The following is a 19589-nucleotide window of genomic DNA, read 5'->3' as shown; positions in this document are numbered from 1 at the left end:
TTCTCCCTTGCATAACTCTTTGTTCAAACCATTAGAAAACCAATGTAACACTGTACACAATGTACAAATGTGGTGCCTTTAAACATACAACATCCATTATATGTTTGAACTTCGTTCAATGGAACTTAAAAAATGGAATACTCATTTCAACTTAAGATATTTTCTTTTTAACAGACTTTTTTCATCTTTTCTCAAAAACCCTCAAAATAACAAGTTACAGAATTCTGATGGGAACGATTGCCAATAGCCTGGAGTATTACTGCTCCTTTAACACATTTGTATTAATCATAGTTTTCATTTTCTATTTCATTAACACACCACTGACTCATTAATTTCCAACTTTATTACCATTTTCTTCCATATGAACACCAAATATTTGAAACATTTTAACTTTTTACATCATGAACATTTAACAGTTTTCTTTAACTATTTACACTGACATTTTTCAATCTCTGAAACATTCTTGCCTTTAAGTTTGATGTTGACACAGACCATGGCCTTTTCAAGGTCTTTGTCGAATGGCTGCCACATGTCCGCATCAATGTATAGGGTCTCTCCATCTTCCAAAAGCAGCTCAAGCTGATTGGCGCTGTTGGTAGTGGTGACGCCGACGACCATAGCTTGTGCTCGCTCATCTTCATTTGTCTGTCAATACACAACAACCACCTGGTAAGCATTTTAACCTTTAACTTCTTTCATCCAAAACAATTAATATGGTAAATATGGTGCCTCTGTCAGTGTGCCCCAGGGTGGCTGTGGCTACAATGTAGCTTGCCATCACCAGTGTGCTAGTGTGTGTGAATGTGTGGATGACTGAACGTGTAAAGCGCTTTGGGGTCCTTAGGGACTAAGTAAAGCACTATACAAATACAGGCCATTTACCATATTTGCCCCAAATTCCCAGTTCATATACATAATGCATTATATTAACTAACATCTTGATGCATTCTCAATCATCCAGGAAAGTAAATCTCCAAAAGTTTATTCTGTTCATCTGGACCTAGCGTTTTGTGGGAGAAACGTTTTGTCACTCATCCAAGTGACTTCTTCGGTCTCAGCTGACTGCAGGTTTCCCCAAATATTAGAAACAGTACATTTGCAGAGGAAACCTGCAGTCAGCTGAGACCGAAGAAGTCACTTGGATGAGTGACAAAACGTTTCTCCCACAAAACGCTAGGTCCAGATGAACAGAATAAACTTTTGGGGATACGTTAACATTTTTTTAATAGATCTACTTCCAGATATCTAGATATCAAATCCAGCTATAAAAATAGATCTGCAACATTACACAATATATGCACTGTCATATTTTCACCTACTATAAGAAAGTAGACTTTTACTTTTCAAAACGTATAATTGTAAAAATTACTACATTGCTATTACAAGTTCGTACAACCATGGCTTCTTCATACCTCAATTTCTGTAAATACCGTCGTGTGCAGCTCTAATCCAAAAGTTGACTGCTTCACTTTGACGTGGGACACCTTTATGTGGTCTCCCACGTGAACCTGATGAATGGCCGCCTCCCTCCACAAACACACTCTCATGATACAAGCATCCTGAAATCATAAAGATTATAGAACATTTATTCATAACTAATACAAAAAGGCACTCACTACCAAATTCAAGCAGACAACGTTATATAATCTAAACCTCTACCTCCAATCTCAAATATGAAACATTACTTTTCCTACTTTTAGTATCACACTTCAGTTGCACCATTACCTGCTTTAGCTGCAAATTTTTGATGGGAACTTCTTGTGTACCTGACAGCACTTTCCTGATGGCCAAACACTGAAAAGTCAATTAAAAGATAATGTCAGTTACAGTGAATGTATAACCCTGGTGTACATGTCTAGCTTACTTCAATACTCTGTTTATGTTCCGTTATTTTAATAAAACAATCTATAATCACCTTTTACAACATTCCTGATACATAATACATTCATAATTTTTGTTTTAACCCATGCTTGAGTAACAACATCAATTACCAATTTGCGAATTTCAAGCATGGCAATTAGTTGCCATAGAAAGCCAATATTTTTTCATAATTTCCATTGTACTTCTTTCTTATTAGACATATCTAATTCAATAAACCGGTTTCTCTGTAAACATTTACCAAAGGGTATAAACTTATCATTCCATTGTTTTGAGAAACTACAGAATGCAGTACTAACCTTTAATTCTAATCTCACCAATACAATAAAAATGCATGTTAGCATAATAAAGATTGTGTATAAACACCAAAAACACTTGGTAATGCAAATTACAAAATAATATTCATTAAACATGTTTCCCAAATTTAGTGTTTGTTTGAAAACAAGACCAAAAATGATTATTTACACTTCAAAATAAAGAAAAACACTCAAGCCTTCTTAACAAAAAATAAATAAATAAAAAACTCGAGCTATATGCTAATCACAGCACAAATACTTACCTCCACAATCTCCCCCTCTACTGTTACAAGCCCTGCATTTATGGAGCTCATCTTAAGTTGCATCAAAGGAGCCGGGGGATGCAAAAGATCCTCTGCTTTAGTAAACAGCTCCTCGGACACACACAGGGCAGAGGACTTGAAGAATTGTGTCGAGGCACCAATATAAATGGTATAGGGGGGAGCTGTCCCTCTTAGCTCGTGCCCTTTTATTATATAGGAAAAGCCTTCCTGCACTTTTGAGCCAAAAGCCTCATACAAGGTCACCTTAACAACTGCCTTCCCATCAGAGAGGGCTGCCACCTTGTTACGCTTTGTAGTGACAGGTTTTGCCACTCCCTCATTTACGTCCCATTTAATCACTCTTGCCTGTTCACAGAGCTTTAGCACACACACATGCAAGGCTGGTGGACGGAAATAAGGGGTTTCAGGACGAGTATTGATCAGCTGCATCAATGCCATTCTGAAAGAAAACAAACAATATATTTACACAAATTTATACATTTCTGCTAGATACACTTCTGATATTACAATAAAACGTTTTGCATTTATTCAGTCTCTGTATTTTCCCAGACAAACCTCTTCACCTCTTACACCAGGTGTGGGCTACTGCAGGCCTCTAAGGCCAGTGTCCTGCAGCTTTCAGATATGACCCTGGGTCAACACACCTGAATCAAATGATTAGTTTATTACCAGGCCTCAGGAGAACTTCATGACATGTTGATAAGGCAATTGTACTCAGCTGTGATGGATGAAAGACGCATCTAAAACCTGCAGGACACCAGCCCATAAGGCCTGGAATGCCCATCCCTGTCTTACACCCCAAATGTGTTTCTGAAGTTCCTGAAGTTCAAAAACTACAGTCCACAAATCATTACAGTACTTCTGTCAAATTACCATCATCATAAAAATATACTCAAAATAAATTTGAGACTTATCACCCTTCTTTAAATACATACAAATAGTAACACCTGAAAGCCTGTCCAACTCCCGCTTCATAAACCACTGAAAAAGAATAGGAAAAAAGAAAACTCCTTTCTTTGCCCAACTTATTTTTTACGGCTAATAATGCCTTTTGAAAATTTTTTACAATACACTTCAGAAAACAAAGAAACATCAGAAAGATTTCACTAAACATTTATGTTAATACTTAACTTTACCACTTAACTATAAACTTCTATCTGGCATTCTCTCCTACTGTGTTCTTAGATTGTATTACAATGTACAATACCAATAACACTAAAGTTATTTTAACAGTTAAGACGCAAAAAATAAAAAGTACTACATTTTTTTTAAACTATTTTTACTGTCTAGTCACATACATCAACACAATGCAATTGTTAATTAGGAGTTTGAAACAAATGTTGAAGTTGTAATCATGATGGCCTCATCTGACCACAACTCAAAATCAAACAGCCATCAATTTGTTGCAGTATATGTAACAAATATATACATAACTTCAGCATAAAGGTTTAAACTAAGAAGAACCAAATCAAACTCACCTCACCTCAACTGCAATGGGACTGCAAAGAAGGAGCTAGAGGTGAGCGCAGTTCATATACTAGAAAAATTCGCATTTCCTGCGAAAATGCTGTGTGGATGCCTTAACGCTTAAGATGTCTGCTGAAAAAAGCTGAAAAAGTTGAAAAGTTGCAAAAAGTTGTATGGTTGTGAAGAAACTTAAAATTCTGCTGAAAACAGGTGAAGAAGCAGAAAATTTTGTTGAAAAGTGGTGAAAAGCAAAAAATTATACTAAAAAGGGAAAAGACGAAGAAATTTTTGATGAAAAGTGGTGAAAAAAAAAAAGTTGCCCTTAGCAGGATTTGAACCTGGCTCTTCTGGTTTCAATGCAGCTACTCATCTCACGGAGCCAAACTCATTGTCACAAAGAAGAGGTGGAGAGACTAACAATTGTGATGAAATGAGAAGAAGCTGCTGAGAATTGTGCTGATAAGAGGTGAAAAGGCTGAAAACTTTGCAGAAAAGAGGTGAATCAGAAGAATTTCTGCTCAAAAGAGTTTTTTCTGAAAACAGCTGAGATTTGTGCTGAAAAGAGGTGAAAAATCTGCTGAAAAAAGCTGAATGAGCAGAATTCTGCTAAAAAGAGGTTTTTGCTGAAAACAGCTGAAAAGGCTGGGATTTGTGCTGATAAGAGGTGAACAGTCTGAAAACTTTACAGAAAACAGGTGAATCAGAAGAATTTCTGCTGAAAAAAGGTAAAGAAGCAGAAAGTTGCGCTGAAAAGCGGTGAATCAGAAGAATTTCTGCTCAAAAGAGATGAATCAGCAGAATTTGTGCTCAAAAGAGTTTTTTCTGAAAACAGCTGAGATTTGTGCTGATAAGAGGTGAAAAGGCTGAAAATTTTGCTGAAAAGAGGTGAATGAGCAGAATTTCTGCAGAAAAGATGGAAAGAAGCAGAAAATTGCGCTGAAAAGAGGTGAATGAGCAGAATTTCTGCTGAAAAGAGGTGAATGAGCAGAATTCTGCTGACAAGAGGTTTTTGCTGAAAAAGCTGGGATTTGTGCTGAAAACTGGTGAAAAAATTTAAAATTCTGCTGAAAAGAGTTCAATCAGCAAAATTTCTGCTGAAAAGAGTTCAATCAGGAGAATTTCTGCTGAAAAGACTTCAATCAGCAGAATTCTGCTGAAAAGAGGTTTTTGCTGAAAACAGCTGAAAAAGCTGGGATTTGTGCTGAAAACTGGTGAAAAAATTTAAAATTCTGCTGAAAAGAGTTGAATGAGCAGAATTTCTGCAGAAAAGATGGAAAGAGCAGAAAATTGCGCTGAAAAGAGGTGAATGAGCAGAATTTCTGCTGAAAAGAGGTGAATGAGCAGAATTCTGCTGACAAGAGGTTTTTGCTGAAAACAGCTGAAAAAGCTGGGATTTGTGCTGAAAACTGGTGAAAAAATTTAAAATTCTGCTGAAAAGAGTTCAATCACCAAAATTTCTGCTGAAAAGAGTTCAATCAGCAGAATTCCTGCTGAAAAGAGTTCAATCAGCAGAATTTCTGCTGAAAAGACTTCAATCAGCAGAATTCTGCTGAAAAGAGGTTTTTGCTGAAAACAACTGAAAAAGCTGGGATTTGTGCTGAAAAGTGGTTAAAATTCTGAAAATTCTGCTGAAAAGAGTTCAATCAGCAGAATTTCTGCTGAAAAGAGGTGAATGAGCAGAATTCTGCTGACAAGAGGTTTTTGCTGAAAACAGCTGAAAAAGCTGGGATTTGTGCGTAAAAGGGGTGAAAAAATTTAAAATTCTGCTGAAAAGAGTTTGAATCAGCAGAATTTCCGCTGAAAAGAGTTCAATCAGCAGAATTTCTGCTGAAAAGAGTTAAAAAAGTTTAACTGTTAACTGAAAGAAATGTTGCCATAAGCGGGATTTGAACCCGGGCCTCCCAGTCTGAGAACGGATGCTCATCTCACTGAGCTAAAACACAGGTCAACCCGGCAAGGAAAATCAGTGAGGCCACTGATAATGTGGCAGAAAAGGGCAAAAAATATTGCAAAAAAAATTCAATATCTCAAAAAGTATAGAAGTTATGAGCACCAAAAGTCATAGCCGGCATTAGCAGAAAGAGCAGAATTTTTTAAGATTTGAACGGTGCAAATAGCACAAAAACTGAGGGAGTAGTTAGGCGCCAAAAAGTGTACGGAAGCAACCAGAATAATAAAGTAGGATAATAAAGAATAAAGAGAAACAGGAACTCAGTGGTGTGGATGCCCTTTCAGGCATCCACACAATAATGTGTGCCAGGCGTGTTCAGTGAAAGCACAGACTGCAGAGGCAATCAGTGGTGAGAAAGTAAATGAGGAAACAAGGTCAGTCTGGTGAGGTGAGGGAGAGTGAGGAAAAGGGTGAATACAACTCGAGAGCAAACATTTTAGTAGACATTTTAAGTGTGCCAGTTAAATATATGTATAAACAATTAAATTTATTAAATTGGCCAAAGATTTTATGATTTCTGCAACTTTCAAATATAAAGTTCAGCTTTTTCACCTGTGTTCAGCAGCTCCCAGATAAAAAGGACGCCCCAACTGCCTTTTTTTGACTGCTCATCACCATTTCTGCCATATTATCAGTGGCCTCACTGATTTTCCTTGCCGGGCTGAGCTGTGTTTTAGCTCAGTGAGATGAGCATCCGTTCTCAGACTGGGAGGCCGGGGTTCAAATCCCGCTTATGGCAACATTTCTTTGAGTAAACAGTTAAACTTTTTTAACTCTTTTCAGCAGGAATTCTGCTCATTCACCTCTTTTCAGCGCAATGTTCTGCTTCTTTCCATCTTTTCTGCAGAAATTCTGCTCATTCAACTCTTTTCAGTAAAACTTTCAGCCTTTTCGCCTCTTATCAGCACAAATCTCAGCTGTTTTCAGAAAAAACTCTTTTGAGCAGAAATTCTGCTGATTCACCTCTTTTCAGCACAACTTTCTGCTTCTTTACCTCTTTTCAGCAGAAATTCCGCTGATTCACCTCTTTTCAGCATAATTTTAAATTTTTTCACCACTTTTCAGCACAAATCCCAGCTTTTTCAGCTGTTTTCAGCAAAAACCTCTTTTCAGCAGAATTCAGCTCATTCAACTCTTTTCAGTAAAACTTTCAGCCTTTTCGCCTCTTATCAGCACAAATCTCAGCTGTTTTCAGAAAAAACTCTTTTGAGCAGAAATTCTGCTGATTCACCTCTTTTCAGCACAACTTTCTGCTTCTTTACCTCTTTTCAGCAGAAATTCCGCTGATTCACCTCTTTTCAGCATAATTTTAAATTTTTTCACCACTTTTCAGCACAAATCCCAGCTTTTTCAGCTGTTTTCAGCAAAAACCTCTTTTCAGCAGAATTCTGCTCATTCACCTCTTTTCAACAGAAATTCTGCTGATTGAACTCTTTTCAGCAGAATTTTCACCTCTTCTCAGCCCAAATTCTGGTTATTCACCTCTTCTGCAAAGTTTTCAGCCTTTTCACCTCTTTTCAGCACAAATCTCAGCTGTTTTCACAAAAAACTCTTTTCAGCAGAAATTCTGCTCATTCACCTCTTTTCAGCGCAATGTTCTGCTTCTTTCCATCTTTTCTGCAGAAATTCTGCTAATTCACCTCTTTTCAGCGCAACTTTCTGCTTCTTTATCTCTTTTCAGCAGAAATTCTGCTGATTCACCTCTTTCCTGCAAAGTTTTCAGCCTTTTCACCTCTTCTCAGCACAATTCTCAGCAGCGTCTGCTCATTTCAACAGAATTGTCAGTCTCTCCACCTCTTCTTTGTGAGAGTGAGTTTGGCTCAGTGAGATGACTAGCCGCCTTGAGACCAAAAGGGCCAGGTTTGAATCCTGCTCAGGCCAAAATTTTTTTTCAGCTTTTTTCAGCAGACATCTTCAGCGTTAAGGCATCCACACAGCATTTTTGCAGGAAATGCAAATTTTTCTAGTTGTGTGGATGCCCTCAAAGGCATCCACACTATTGAGTTCCTGTTTCTCTTTCTTCTTTATTATTGTGTGGATGCCCTCAAAGGCATCCACACCATTGAGTTCCTGTTTCTCTTTCTTCTTTATTATTGTGTGGATGCCCTCAAAGGCATCCACACTATTGAGTTCCTGTTTCTCTTTCTTCTTTATTATTGTGTGGATGCCCTCAAAGGCATCCACACCATTGAGTTCCTGTTTCTCTTTATTCTTTATTATCCTACTTTATTGTGTGGATGCCTGAAAGGGCATCCACACCATTGAGTTCCTGTTTCTCTTTATTCTTTATTATCCTACTTTATTATTCTGGTTGCTTCCGTACACTTTTTGGCGCCTAACTACTCCCTCAGTTTTTGTGCTATTTGCACCGTTCAAATCTTAAAAAATTCTGCTCTTTCTGCTAATGCCGGCTATGACTTTTGGTGCTCATAACTTCTATACTTTTTGAGATATTGAATTTTTTTTGCAATATTTTTTGCCCATTTCTGCCATATTATCAGTGGCGTCACTGATTTTCCTTGCCGGGTTGACCTGAGTTTTATCTCAGTGAGATGAGCATCCGTTCTCAGACTGGGAGGCCCGGGTTCAAATCCCGCTTATGGCAACATTTCTTTCAGTTAACAGTTAAACTTTTTAAACTCTTTTCAGCAGAATTTAAAATTTTTCACCACTTTTCAGCACAAATCCCAGCTTTTTCAGCTGTTTTCATCAAAAACCTCTTTTCAGCAGAAATTCTGCTGATTGAACTCTTTTCAGCAGAATTTTAAATTTTTCACCACTTTTCAGCACAAATCCCAGCTTTTTCAGCTGTTTTCAGCAGAAAATCTGCTCATCCACCTCTTTTCAACGCAATTTTCTGCTTCTTTCTATCTTTTCTGCAGAAATGCTGCTCATTCAACTCTTTTCAGCAAAATTTTCAGCCTTTTCACCTCTTATCAGCACAAATCTCAGCTGTTTTCAGAAAAAACTCTTTTGAGCAAAAGTTCTGCTGATTCATCTCTTTTGAGCAGAAATTCTTCTGATTCACCTCTTTTCTGTAAAGTTTTTAGACTTTTCACCTCTTATCAGCACAAATCCCAGCCTTTTCAGCTGTTTTTAGCAAAAACCTCTTTTTAGCGGAATTCTGCTCATTCAGCTTTTTTCAGCAGAATTTTCACCTCTTTTCAGCACAAATCTCAGCTGTTTTCAGAAAAAACTCTTTTGAGCAGGAATTCTGCTGATTTATCTCTTTTCAGCGCAACTTTCTGCTTCTTTACCTCTTTTCAGCAGAAATTCTTCTGATTCACCTCTTTTCTACAAAGTTTTCAGCCTTTTCACCTCTTATCAGAACATTTCTCAGCAGCTTCTTCTCATTTCATCAGAATTATCAGTCTCTCCACCTCTGCTTTGCGAGAATGAGTTTGGCTCAGTGAGATGAGTAATCGCCTTGACACCAGAAGGGCCAGGTTCTAATCCTCCTCAGGGCGATCTTTTTTTTTTTTTTTTTCTTCAACTTTTTCACCTTTTTTCAGCAAACATCTTCAGCGTTAAGGCATCCACACAGCATTTTCGCAGGAAATGCAAATTTTTCTAGTTATTCTTCTAGTTGCTTCCGTACACTTTTTGGACCTTAACTACTCCTTCAGTTTTTGTGCTATTTGCACCGTTCAAATCTTAAAACATTCTGCTCTTTCTGCTAATGCCGGCTATGACTTTTGGTGCTCATAACTTCTATACTTTTTGAGATATTGAATTTTTTTTGCAATATTTTTTGCCCTTTTCTGCCACATTATCAGTGGCCTCACTGATTTTCCTTGCCAGGTTGACCTGTGTTTTAGCTCAGTGAGATGAGCATCCGTTCTCAGACTGGGAGGCCCGGGTTCAAATCCCGCTTATGACAAAATTTCTTTCAGTTAACAGTTAAACTTTTTTAACTCTTTTCAGTAGAAATTCTGCTGATTGAACTCTTTTCAGCAGAATTTTAAATTTTTTCACCACTTTTCAGCACAAATCCCAGCTTTTTCAGCTGTTTTCAGCAAAAACCTCTTTTCAACAGAAATCTGCTCATTCACCTCTTTTCAGCAGAATTTTTACCTCTTTTCACCCCAAATTCTGCTTATTCACCTCTTCTGCAAGATATTCAGCCTTTTCACCTTTTTTCAGCAGAAATTCTGCTCATTCACCTCTTTTCAGCGCAATTTTCTGCTTCTTTCCATCTTTTCTGCAGAAATTCTGCTCATTCACCTCTTTTCAGCGCAATTTTCTGCTTCTTTCCATCTTTTCTGCACAAATTCTGCTCATTCAACTCTTTTCAGCAAAATTTTCAGCCTTTTCACCTCTTATCAGCACAAATCTCAGCTGTTTTCAGCAAAAACCTCTTTTCAGCAGAATTCTGCTGATTGAAGTCTTTTCAGCAGAAATTCTGCTGATTGAACTCTTTTCAGCAGAATTTTAAATTTTTTCACTACTTTTCAGCACAAATCCCAGCTTTTTCAACTGTTTTCAGCAAAAACCTCTTTTCAGTAGAATTCTGCTAATTGAACTCTTTTCAGCAGAAATTCTGCTGATTGAACTCTTTTCAGCAGAATTTTAAATTTTTTCACTACTTTTCAGCACAAATCCTAGCTTTTTCAGCTGTTTTCAGCAAAAACCTCTTTTCAGCAGAATTCTGCTGATTGAACTCTTTTCAGCAGAAATTCTGCTGATTGAACTCTTTTCAGCAGAATTTTAAATTTTTTCACCACTTTTCAGCACAAATCCCAGCTTTTTAAGCTGTTTTCAGCAGAAATTATGCTCATCCACCTCTTTTCAGCGCAATTTTCTACTTCTTTCTATCTTTTCTGCAGCAATTCTGCTCATTCAACTCTTTTCAGCAAAATTTTCAGCCTTTTCACCTCTTATCAGCACAAATCTCAGCTGTTTTCAGAAAAAACTCTTTTGAGCAGGAATTGTGCTGATTCATCTCTTTTCAGCGCAACTTTCTGCTTCTTTATCTCTTTTCAGCAGAAATTCTTCTGATTCACCTCTTTTCTGCAAAGTTTTCAGCCTTTTCACCTCTTATCAGCACATTTCTCAGCAGCTTCTTCTCATTTCATCAGAATTGTCACTCTCTCCACCTCTTCTTTGTGAGAATGAGTTTGGCTCAGTGAGATTAGTAGTCGCCTTGACACCAGAAGGGCCAGGTTCTAATCCTCCTCAGGGTGATCTTTTTTTTTTTTTTCTTCAACTTTTTCACCTTTTTTCAGCAGACATCTTCAGCGTTAAGGCATCCACACAGCATTTTCGCAGGAAATGCAAATTTTTCTAGTTGTGTGGATGCCCTCATAGGGCATCCACACTATTGAGTTCCTGTTTCTCTTTATTCTTTATTATTCTAGTTGCTTCCGTACGTTTTTTGGCCCTTAACTACTCCCTCAGTTTTCAGCCGATTTTCTCAGTTCAAACTCTAAACTGTTCTGCTCTTTCTGCTCTTTCCGGCTATGACTTTTGCTGTTTATTACTATTATACTTTTTAAAATATTACACTTTTTTCCTTTAATTTGTCCCATTGAAATGAATGGGAAACTTCCACAATTCTGCTAAAACTTGCTTGTTTTTGAAACTTAACTACATGCTCATACTTTCACGTAGAAACTCCATTCAAACTTTAAAACGTTCTCAAATGATTGGGCTATTCCTGTGTGATTCAGCTTTTTCATATCTGTTACCGTTTTCATTTAATGCCTCTTTAAGTTTTCAGTTGCAGATTTGTGATTTTTCAGAAAATACATGCGTTGCTATGGTTGCTATGCAATTAACTCAGAATGAGCACTGGTGCGTTCTGAATTTTCTCTTCATGTCTGAACAACTTCTTGCTACTCGCTCAACTTCCACTCATCCCCCACAAATTATACATCAAAACGTAGGTATTTTTGCTGGCTTTAAGACAGTGTCACTATAATTATCGTGCGAGTTACGGTTTTTTCACAATTTGCCTCGAAGTGACACGAAGTCTAAAAACTCCCCATTCAAAGTCTATGGGGAGGTTGTGAAGCTCAGAGCTGAAATACTGAAACTGAAGGCATTTTCAAATCGTCATATCTCCTTAACGAAGCAAAGTTAAGACATGAGGCTTGTGCCAATTCATCTTCAGACACTGCTGACACTCACGGTCGAAGCAGTTTTTACAGTCATCTTACCGTTGAGCCATAAATTACATTTGTTTGAGGGGTAGAAATCTGTCCTCCTCTCAGTTTTAAAACTCCGAAAATGAAGCCGTTTCTTCTCTCGTCATATCTCCGCGACGGAGTTACAAAGAGCTGTGTAAATCGCAGTCAAAGTTCACCAAAGTCCGCTGATTCACCCAGTGCAAGAATTATGTTTCTAGTCCACCTTGTTTTTGAGTTACACGACGTTTTGTAACTCCAAAAAACGGCGTTTTTCGCCTCCTACCGCGATCTAATTCTGACTGCTCATCAGCCTGTTTTCCAGGCGCCTGCTCTCTTTGCCAGTGGCGCAGTTGGTAATGACACGGGTTTGAAGCCCAAAGGTCGAGTGTTCAATTCCACCTTATCCACATGTTTTTTTCCACTACAAATTAATACACTATCACAGACCAGTAATTCATATTGATCATTTATTACAATTCTGCAAAGTTTTATGATTTTGGCAGCTTTCCTAATATGGACCTCAGATTCTTGTTAACGCTCCATGGCAGAAATACATACAAGTACACAGCCTGATAAAGCAGACAGAAGAAGTACCTCTGATTGGTTCAGCATTTTCACCTCCTATCAGCACAAATCTCAGCTGTTTTCAGAAAAAACTCTTTTGAGCAGAAATTCTGCTGATTCATCTCTTTTCAGCGCAACTTTCTGCTTCTTTCCATCCTTTCTGCAGAAATTCTGCTCATTCAACTCTTTTCAGCAAAATTTTCAGCCTTTTCTCCTCTTATCAGCACAAATCTCAGTTGTTTTCAGAAAAAACTCTTTTGAGCAGAAATTCTGCTGATTCATCTCTTTTCAGTGCAACTTTCTGCTTCTTTACCTCTTTTCAGCAGAAATTCTGCTGATTCACCTCTTTTCAGCAGAATTTTAAATTTTTTCACCACTTTTCAGGACAAATCCCAGCTCTTTCAGCTGTTTTCAGCAAAAACCTCTTTTCAGCAGAATTCTGCTCATTCACCTCTTTTCAGCAGAATTCTGCTCATTCACCTCTTTTCAGCAGAAATTCTGCTGATTGAACTCTTTTCAGCAGAATTTTCACCTCTTTTCAGCCCAAATTCTGCTTATTCACCTCTTCTGCAAAATTTTCAGCCTTTTCACCTCTTTTCAGCACAAATCTCAGCTGTTTTCACAAAAAACTCTTTTGAGCAGAAATTCTGCTGATTCATCTCTTTTCAGCGCAACTTTCTGCTTCTTTACCTCTTTTCAGCAGAAATTCTGGTGATTCACCTCTTTTCAGCAGAATTTTAAATTTTTTCACCACTTTTCAGCACAAATCCCAGCTTTTTCAGCTGTCTTCAGCAAAAACCTCTTTTCAGCAGAAATTCTGCTGATTCATCTCTTTTCTGAAAAAAAAATCATCCTTTTCACCTCTTATCAGCACAATTCTCAGCCATTCTGCTCATTTCAGCAAAATTGTCAGTTTCTCCACCTCTTCTTTGCGAGAATGACTTTGGCTCAGTAAGATGAATAGCCGCTTTGAGACCAAGAGGGCCAGGTTCTAATCCTGCTCAGGGCAACCTTTTTTTTTTTTTTTTCACCACTTTTCAGCAAAAATTTCTCCGTCTTTACCCCTTTCAGTAGAATTTTTTGCTTTTCACCACTTTTCAACAAAATTTTCTGCTTCTTCACCTATTTTCAGCAGAATTTTACATTTCTTCACCGCCATGCCACTTTTTGTGTTGATTCATCTGCTGATTCATCTCTTTTCAGTGCAACTTTCTGCTTCTTTCCATCTTTTCTGCAGAAATTCTGCTCATTCACCTATTTTCAGCGCAACTTCCTGCTTCTTTACCTCTTTTCAGCAGAAATTCTGCTGATTCACCAACGTTTTCAGCCTTTTCACCCTTTCTCAGCAGCTTCTGGTCATTTCAACAGAATTGTCAGTCTCTCCACCTCTTCTTTTTGAGACGGAGTTTGGCTCAGTGAGATGACTAACCGCCTTGAGACTAAAAGGGCCAGGTTTGAATCCTACTCAGGGCAACACTTTTTTTCAGCTGACATCTTCAGCGTTAAGGCATCCACACAGCATTTTCGCAGGAAATGCAAATTTTTTCTAGTTCTTCTAGTTGCTTCCGTACACTTTTTGGACCTTAACTACTCCCTCAGTGTTTGTGCTATTTGCACCGTTCAAATCTTAAAAAATTCTGCTCTTTCTGCTAATGCCGGCTATGACTTTTGGTGCTCATAACTTCTATACTTTTTGAGATATTGAATTTTTTTTGCAATATTTTTTGCCCTTTTCTGCCACATTATCAGTGGCCTCACTGATTTTCCTTGCCGGGTTGACCTGTGTTTTAGCTCAGTGAGATGAGCATCCATTCTCAGACTGGGAGGCCCGGGTTCAAATCCCGCTTATGGCAAAATTTCTTTCAGTTAACAATTAAACGTTTTTAACTCTTTTCAGCAGAAATTCTACTGATTGAACTCTTTTCAGCAGAATTTTGAATTTTTTGACTACTTTTCAGTAGAAATCCCAGCTTTTTCAGCTGTTTTCAGCAAAAACCTCTTTTCAGCAGAATTCTGCTCATTCACCTCTTTTCAGCAGAAATTCTGCTGATTGAACTCTTTTCAGCAGAATTTTCACAATTTTCACCTCTTTTAAGCCCAAATTCTGCTTATTCACCTCTTCTGCAAAATTTTCAGCCTTTTCACCTCTTTTCAGCACAAATCTCAGCTGTTTTCAGAAAAAGCTCTTTTGAGCAGAAATTCTTCTGATTCATCTCTTTTCAGCGCAACTTTCTGCTTCTTTACCTCTTTTCAGCAGAAATTCTGCTGATTCACCTCTTTTCTGCAAAGTTTTCAGCCTTTTCACCTCCTCACCACCTTTCAACTTTTTCAGCTTTCAGCAGACATCTTCAGCGTTAAGGCATCCACACAGCATTTTCGCAGGAAATGCAAATTTTTCTAGTTATTCTTCTAGTTGCTTCCGTACACTTTTTGGACCTTAACTACTCCCTCAGTTTTTGTGCTATTTGCACCGTTCAAATCTTAAAAAATTCTGCTCTTTCTGCTAATGCCGGCTATGACTTTTGGTGCTCATAACTTCTATACTTTTTGAGATATTGAATTTTTTTTTGCAATATTTTTTGCCCTTTTCTGCCACATTATAAGTGGCCTCACTGATTTTCCTTGCCGGGTTGACCTGTGTTTTAGCTCAGTGGGATGAGCATCCGTTCTCAGACTGGGAGGCCCGGGTTCAAATCCCGCTTATGGCAACATTTCTTTCAGTTAACAATTAAGCGTTTTTAACTCTTTTCAGCAGAAATTCTGCTGATTGAACTCTTTTCAGCAGAAATTCTGCTGATTCATCTCTTTTCAGCAGAATTTTAAATTTTTTCACCACTTTTCAGCACAAATCCCAGCTTTTTCAGCTGTTTTCAGCAAAAAGCTCTTTTCAGCAGAATTCTGCTCATTCACCTCTTTTCAGCAGAAATTCTGCTCATTGAACTCTTTTCAGTAGAAATTCTGCTCACTGAACTCTTTTCAGCAGAATTTTGAATTTTTTCACCACTTTTCAGCACAAATCCCAGCTTTTTAAGCTGTTTTCAGCAAAAAACCCTTTTCAGCAGAAATTCTGCTGATTCATCTCTTTTCAGCAGAATTTTAAATTTTTTCACCACTTTTCAGCACAAATCCCAGCTTTTTCAGCTGTTTTCAGCAAAAACCTCTTTTCAGCAGAATTCTGCTCATTCACCTCTTTTCAGCAGAATTTTAAATTTTTTCACCACTTTTCAGCACAAATCCCAGCTTTTTCAGCTGTTTTCAGCAAAAACCTCTTTTCAGCAGAATTCTGCTCATTCACCTCTTTTCAGCAGAAATTCTGCTCATTGAACTCTTTTCAGCAGAAATTCTGCTCACTGAACTCTTTTCAGCAGAATTTTGAATTTTTTCACCACTTTTCAGCACAAATCCCAGCTTTTTCAGCTGTTTTCAGCAAAAACCTCTTTTCAACAGAATTCTGCTCATTGACCTCTTTTCAGCAGAAATTCTGCTGATTGAACTCTTTTCAGCAGAAATTCTGCTGATTGAACTCTTTTCAGCAGAATTTTAAATTTTTTCACCACTTTTCAGCACAAATCCCAGCTTTTTCAGCTGTTTTCACCGAAAACCTCTTTTCAGCAGAATTCTGCTGATTGAACTCTTTTCAGCAGAAATTCTGCTGATTGAACTCTTTTCAGCAGAATTTTAAATTTTTTCACCACTTTTCAGCACAAATCCCAGCTTTTTCAGCTGTTTTCAGCAAAAACCTCTTTTCAACAGAATTCTGCTGATTGAACTCTTTTCAGCAGAAATTCTGCTGATTGAACTCTTTTCAGCAGAATTTTAAATTTTTTCACCACTTTTCAGCACAAATCCCAGCTTTTTCAGCTGTTTTCAGGAAAAACCTCTTTTCAGCAGAATTCTGCTGATTGAATTCTTTTCAGCAAAATTTTCAGCCTTTTCACCTCTTATCAGCACAAATCCCAGCTGTTTTCAGAAAAAACTCTTTTGAGCACAAATTCTGCTGATTCATCTCTTTTCAGCAGAAATTCTTCTGATTCACCTCTTTTCTGCAAAGATTTCAGTCTTTTCACCTCTTAACAGCACAAATCCCAGCTTTTTCAGCTGTTTTCAGCAAAAACCTCTTTTTAGCAGAATCCTGCTCATTCAGCTTTTTTCAGCCGAAATTCTGCTGATTGAACTCTTTTCAGCAGAATTTTCACCTCTTTTCAGCACAAATCTCAGCTGTTTTCAGAAAAAACTCTTTTGAGCAGAAATTCTTCTGATTCACCTCTTTTCTGCAAAGATTTCAGACTTTTCACCTCTTATCAGCACAAATCCCAGCTTTTTCAGCTGTTTTCAGCAAAACCTGTTTTTAGCAGAATTCTACTCATTCAGCTTTTTTCAGCAGAAATTCTGCTGATTGAACTCTTTTCAGCAGAATTTTCACGTCTTTTCAGCACAAATCTCAGCTGTTTTCAGAAAAAACTCTTTTCAGCAGAAATTCTGCTCATTCACCTCATTGCCATCATTCAGCCTTTTCACCTCTTATCATCACAAATCTCAGCTGTTTTCAGAAAAAACTCTTTTGAACAGAAATTCTGCTGATTCATCTCTTTTCAGCGCAACTTTCTGCTGCTTTCCATCTTTTCTGCAGCAATTCTGCTCATTCAACTCATTGCCATCATTCAGCCTTTTCACCTCTTATCAGCACAAATCTCAGCTGTTTTCAGAAAAAACTCTTTTCAGAAGAAATTCTGCTCATTCATCTCTTTTCAGCGCAATATTTTGCTTTTCACCACTTTTCAGCAAAAAATTTCTTCTTCACCTGTTTTCATCACAATTTTCAGTTTCTTCACCGCCATATAACTTTTTGCAACTTTTCAACTTTTTCAGCCTTTTTCAGCATACATCTTCAGCGTTAAGGCATCCACACAGCATTTTCGCAGGAAATGCAAATTTTTCTAGTTGTGTGGATGCCCTCATAGGGCATCCACACTATTGAGTTCCTGTTTCTCTTTATTCTTTATTATTCTAGTTGCTTCCGTACGTTTTTTGGCCCTTAACTACTCCCTCAGTTTTCAGCCGATTTTCTCAGTTCAAACTCTAAACTGTTCTGCTCTTTCTGCTCTTTCCGGCTATGACTTTTGCTGTTCATTACTATTATACTTTTTAAAATATTAAGCTTTTTTCCTTTAATTTGTCCCATTGAAATGAATGGAAAACTTCCACAATTCTGCTAAAACTTGCTTGTTTTTGAAACTTAACTACATGCTCATACTTTAACCTAGAAACTCCATTCAAACTTTAAAACGTTCTCAAATGATTGGTCTATTCCTGTGTGATTAAGCTTTTTCATATCTGTTACCGTTTTCATTTAATGCCTCTTTAAGTTTTCAGTTGCAGATTTGTGATTTTTCAGAAAATACATGCGTTGCTATGGTTGCTATGCAATTAACTCAGAGTGAGCACTGGTGCGTTCTGAATTTTCTCTTCATGTCTGAACAACTTCTTGCTACTCGCTCAATTTCCACTCATCCCCCACAAATTATACATCAAAACGTAGGTATTTTTGCTGGCTTTAAGACAGTGTTACTATAATTATCGTGCGAGTTACGGTTTTTTCACAATTTGCCTCGAAGTGACACGAAGTCTAAAAACTCCCCATTCAAAGTCTATGGGGAGGTTGTGAAACTCAGAGCTGAAATACTGAAACTGAAGGCATTTTCAAATCGTCATATCTCCTTAACGAAGCAAAGTTAAAACATGAGGCTTGTGCCAATTCATCTTCAGACACTGCTGACACTCACGGTCGAAGCAGTTTTTACAGTCATCTTACCGTTGAGCCATGAATTACGTTTGTTTGAGGAGTGGAAATCTGTCGTCCTCTCAGTTTTCAAACTCCGAAAATGAAGCCGTTTCTTCTCTCGTCATATCTCCGCGACGGAAGTACAAAGAGCTATGTAAATCGCAGTCAAAGTTCACCAAAGTCCGCTGATTCACCCAGTGTAAGAATTATGTTTCTAGTCCACCTAGTTTTTGAGTTACACGACGTTTTGTAACTCCAAAAAACGGCGTTTTTCGCCTCTTACCGCGATCTAATTCTGACTGCTCATCAGCCTGTTTTCCAAGTACCCGCTCTCTTTTTTTCCAGTGGCGCAGTTGGTAATGACACGGGTTTGAAGCCCAAAGGTCGTGTGTTCAATTCCACCTTATCCACATGTTTTTTTCACTACAAATTAATACACTATCACAGACCAGTAATTCGTATTGATCATTTATTACAATTCTGCAAAATTTTATGATTTTGGCAACTTTTCTAATATGGACCTCAGATTCTTGTTAACACTCCATGGCAGAAATACATACAAGTACACAGCCTGATAAAGCAGACAGAAGAAGTACCTCTGATTGGTTCAGCATTTTCACCTCCTATCAGCACAAATCTCAGCTGTTTTCAGAAAAAACTCTTTTGAGCAGAAATTCTGCTGATTCATCTCTTTTCAGTGCAACTTTCTGCTTCTTTACCTTTTTTCTGCAGAAATCATGCTCATTCAACTATTTTCAGTAAAATTTTCAGCATTTTACACCTCTTATCAGCACAAATTTCAGCAGTTTTCAGAAAAAACTCTTTTGATCAGAAATTCTGCTGATTCATCTCCTTTCAGTGCAACTTTCTGCTTCTTTCCATCTTTTCTGCAGAAATTCTGCTCATTCACCTCTTTTCACTGCAACTTTCTGCTTCTTTAACTCTTTTCAGCAGAAATTCTGCTGATTCACCTCTTTTTTGCAAAGTTTTCAGCCTTTTCACCTCTTCTCAGCACAATTCTAAGCAGCTTCTGCTCATTTCAACAGAATTGTCAGTCTCTCCACCTCTTCTTTGTGAGAATGAGTTTGGCTCAGTGAGATGACTACCTGCCTTGAAACCAAAAGGGCCAAGTTCGAATCCTACTCAGGGCAACCCTTTAATTGAACTTTTTCAGCTTTTTTCAGCAGACATCTTCAGCGTTAAGGAATCCACACAGCATTTTCGCAGGAAATGCAAATT

General features: G+C 37.7%; 1 protein-coding gene across 1 annotated transcript; it reads right to left on the bottom strand.

The window, feature by feature from the left end:
* Positions 1–426: 426 nt before the first annotated feature.
* Positions 427–18488, bottom strand: LOC148094745 (uncharacterized). Its single transcript, XM_087837359.1, has 5 exons — positions 18381–18488; positions 2438–2897; positions 1726–1794; positions 1413–1559; positions 427–645 (listed from the first exon to the last, which is right to left on the bottom strand). The coding sequence occupies exons 1-5, from the start codon at positions 18389–18391 to the stop codon at positions 427–429; spliced, it is 906 nt and encodes a 301-aa protein (XP_087693485.1). The 5' UTR covers positions 18392–18488.
* Between the last annotated feature and the right edge of the window lie 1101 nt (positions 18489–19589).

The sequence above is a fragment of the Neolamprologus brichardi genome, unplaced genomic scaffold (assembly GCF_056152115.1).
Source record: "Neolamprologus brichardi isolate AB-2024 unplaced genomic scaffold, ASM5615211v1 NODE_ptg000031l+_length_7269946_cov_1, whole genome shotgun sequence".
Lineage (NCBI taxonomy): Eukaryota > Metazoa > Chordata > Actinopteri > Cichliformes > Cichlidae > Neolamprologus > Neolamprologus brichardi.
The sequence above is the reverse complement of the archived record's forward strand: the minus strand, read 5'-3'. Positions and strand labels throughout refer to the sequence as shown.

Bases quoted from the DNA above. Each gene is read 5' to 3' on its own strand.
- LOC148094745 (XM_087837359.1), bottom strand. The intron at 1,795-2,437 runs GTAAGTATTTGT...TTGACTTTTCAG, and splicing joins TAGAGGGGGAGATTGTGGAG to TGTTTGGCCATCAGGAAAGT. The intron at 646-1,412 runs GTATGAAGAAGC...GTGTATTGACAG, and splicing joins CGGTATTTACAGAAATTGAG to ACAAATGAAGATGAGCGAGC.